The sequence below is a fragment of the Cyprinodon variegatus genome, unplaced genomic scaffold, assembly GCF_000732505.1.
Source record: "Cyprinodon variegatus isolate N-32 unplaced genomic scaffold, C_variegatus-1.0 Scaffold52, whole genome shotgun sequence".
NCBI classification, from domain to species: Eukaryota; Metazoa; Chordata; class Actinopteri; order Cyprinodontiformes; family Cyprinodontidae; genus Cyprinodon; species Cyprinodon variegatus.
Window position 1 is genome coordinate 1,076,568 of NW_015150505.1, and position 3,294 is coordinate 1,079,861.

The following is a 3,294-nucleotide window of genomic DNA, read 5'->3' on the forward strand; positions in this document are numbered from 1 at the left end:
CGTTTAATATAGGAAAAAATACAGATATATAGAAAACAAATACCAATAAAATTATTATGTAAAATATTCTGTTACATAATGTATAATTCCTGGGCTTTCTTTACAAACTAACTGGTTGTGGGAGCGCAGCCTTCAGTTTGGGGCATTAGGGGACCTTTGATATGTTTTCTTGAAATTAACCCATGACAATAGAGGCTGACAAAAAAATAGTTTTTTTTTTATAAAAAAAAAATGCAGGTTTTACTATGATTACCTCTCATAGTACATGTTAGTCACAGTGAATGAGTTGCATGCTATTGTTAAACATATACATAAAAATTGAATATAATTCGGTAATTAAAAAAGTAACCACAATCAAACTCTGCGCTAAAACTAAGTTTTAAGCATCTTTATTTAAAATAAACTATTTTGAAACAGTGACACAGGCCTCATCATGTGGAACTGAGATATGTAGGCCATAGCAAGTAAAACTTAATGCTTTGAGAGTCAAATTGCACAGTTTCTGCTTCACCCAATAAATATTTTCGAAATAAATTAGTAATAATAACTCCTTTTTCCCCCCGATGTTCTGTTTTGGAAAACATTGGTGAAACACCAAGTCGGATCAAATTGACCCTGTAGTCTTTCCTCCTGCCTGTCAGACAACAATGAGGGTTTAATTCCCACAGAGCGCGCAGTAAACTCTCAAGCATGGCAGCTGAAGTCGAAAAGAAACCGGTTCTTGAGATGGTAAGAAGTTAGAAACGTTCGTGTTTGTCAATGTTTTAAACCAAACATTTGTTTTAAAACACGGTGTTATTAAACTTAACTGAAATGTTATCATTGGAGAACCAGAGCCAGTGTTAGCATGTCCTACAAACCCCATGTTCTTCTCTCACGTGCGCAGCTGCAGCAGTTAGCAACATTTAAACCTATTTGCTTCAGTTCTTCTACTGGACATGTTTCTTTTGCAGGGTTCATTGTGGACTATTTATATTCTGGAATTTTGGAAATTAGATTGATCTAAAATTCAATCAGTTGTTTAACATGTATGTCTTATTTTAGGCACTGATTATCCCAGTTTTTCCACCGCATTTTCTAATACAGCAAAAGATTTCCCCTATTTTCCTTTTTTTATTAAGTGATCTACCATGTGAACCATTTAGTTTGCATAAAGGAACATGCCCTTTTTATTTAAAGCTACAGTGTGTAATTATTATAGGCCATTTACTGATAGAACTGTAAAATATGTTATTTATTATAATCTACAAACAGAGTCCCAAGCTTTATATTTGCCTTATAAATTGCTATTTGTAATTTTATAGGAGTGGGTTCCATATTTATGGCACTATTCAGGGGCGGAGCTAGAAGGGGGGCCCAGGGGTGGCCATGGCCACCCTTAGCCAATCTGTGGCCACCCCTACCATTTATTTCCCTCTAATACAGATGATGGCAGCGGTAATACTCTAAATTGGAATATTCAAAACATTTATAATTTTTGTGGTTAATTATACACATAAATATACTAACATCAAAGGTAATAAATACAGATTTCATCCTCTTTTCAGAGCTAGATTTTGTGTTATATGGGGTAAAGAGAAAATGTGTCTCTGGCAGTCATCTGGGAGTCTCCAGTGAAATTGTGGATAAATAACTATTTTAATAAAAACTTATCAATTTATGTAGATTAGTGCTTGTAAATATCAATTTTATGCAGAATGTTTATTGATAGAAGTAGGTAAGTAATGAGAAAAGAAAAGATTTACGCCACAGATTTCAAAACTGAAAGAATTGTATCCACTATACTTTTTATCTAGAAAGCACGGATGTTTGAATATATGCATCTATTTGTTAGCAAAGGCTTTAGGAAAGTATAGTTTGTCTTTATTTAGAAAATATGGATGTTGTGCTTTTTCATGTTCCTGTTGGAACAGTGTAGATTGTCCCTGAGGTTCTGGTGCCTTCTGCTTTCGGCCCCTCAGTGTACATTGGTTAATGCCTGGCCACCCTTATTAAAATGTTCTGGCTACGCCCCTGTCTCTATTTATTCACTGGATTGCTGATAGCCCGTTGGTAGTGCAGGGGTTGAAGCACTGGCATAAATATCAGTAAGAAGAGACAGCAGTTGCTTATGGGCCCCTGACCTCTCAGGGGCCCCATCAATGACACTCGGTGGCCCCCTACGCAATTGTAGACTAGGACATCTGTATGCAGATGTAATGGTGTGAAAAAAATTCCTCTTAAACCCACCTGATACTGAAGTGACTGACTGGACCATATTTATGCCTCAACATGTACCAGATTTCAACATGATGGTGAGCCAATAGCAAAGCAGACAGTGGGACTTTTAATTACTACATTAATAACTGTGTATAGTTCATTAGACAGTTGGTAAAAAATACACTCATACAATATGTTTCGAACCGCAGTAATGATCTTAAAAGAATTTTTTTTTTTGAGTATTTTTACACTACGACTTGGAATTATAGGTAATCCAGAGTGTAGATTAAAACCATAACCGTTATGTACAATGTATTGGTGACGATGGATACCAAAGAGAGTAGCGGATTCCAGAAAAGAAAAAGGAAAGAAGCATCTCCCTGGAATGAGTTTTTGGAACTTGGGATGGCTGTAACATGTGGTAGTGCACTGTCACCAATGGTTCCATTTTTCTGTGTGTGATGTGTGATCATATACTACTGAGAATTGTATCTGCTTGGCAGATTTATGGAACTGTAGCCGTATCCTGAACCTTTATCACGTGTTGTACTTCACATGGGGCCCACCCAGATAATTTTACTTATGGGCCTATTGTTGTGTCGTTATGCCATTGGGTGGAGTGAAGTCATCGGCCGCCATGTTGGTACTCCCTAGTTAGACCGGTCGCAATGTAGACGATACTTGCACTAAAGCACCGAACAATGATGATGTTCTCATTTTCAGGGGGACTTAAGACTTTTAAAATAAAGATAAATTCATCACTTTGACACACACTTGTTGTTTTATAGAAACAGTAGAGTACTTTAAGTAATCATAATAAAAAAAAAAAGGCACATCGCATTGCATAGTCATTATGAAGTCTCTAAATCGGAGGTCTTCAACTGGGGGTCTGTCACCCCTATGGGGTCCACGGCGGTACTGCATGGGGGTTGGCGAAAGTTTTGGTTGATTAGACTTTTTTTTTATATTCCCCCTGCAATTTTTTCAATTAATTGAAATGTCTTTAAATCCACATTAACATGAATTCAACACACTGTAGTAAACAGATAAATGGAGGCAGAAGATGTCTTTCAGTCATCAATGTACACATTCAGC

At 36.6% G+C, this 3,294-nt stretch overlaps 1 protein-coding gene across 1 annotated transcript in view; it reads left to right on the forward strand.

Annotated features, from left to right (window-relative positions):
• The first annotated feature begins 690 nt into the window (after window positions 1-690).
• LOC107082378 (DNA-directed RNA polymerases I and III subunit RPAC2-like) overlaps window positions 691-3,294 on the forward strand; it is a 15,760-nt gene continuing 13,156 nt past the window's right edge. The window contains exon 1 of the mRNA XM_015371042.1: window positions 691-729. Within this exon, the coding sequence (XP_015226528.1) occupies window positions 691-729 (39 nt within the window). The remainder of the gene's footprint in view (window positions 730-3,294) is intronic.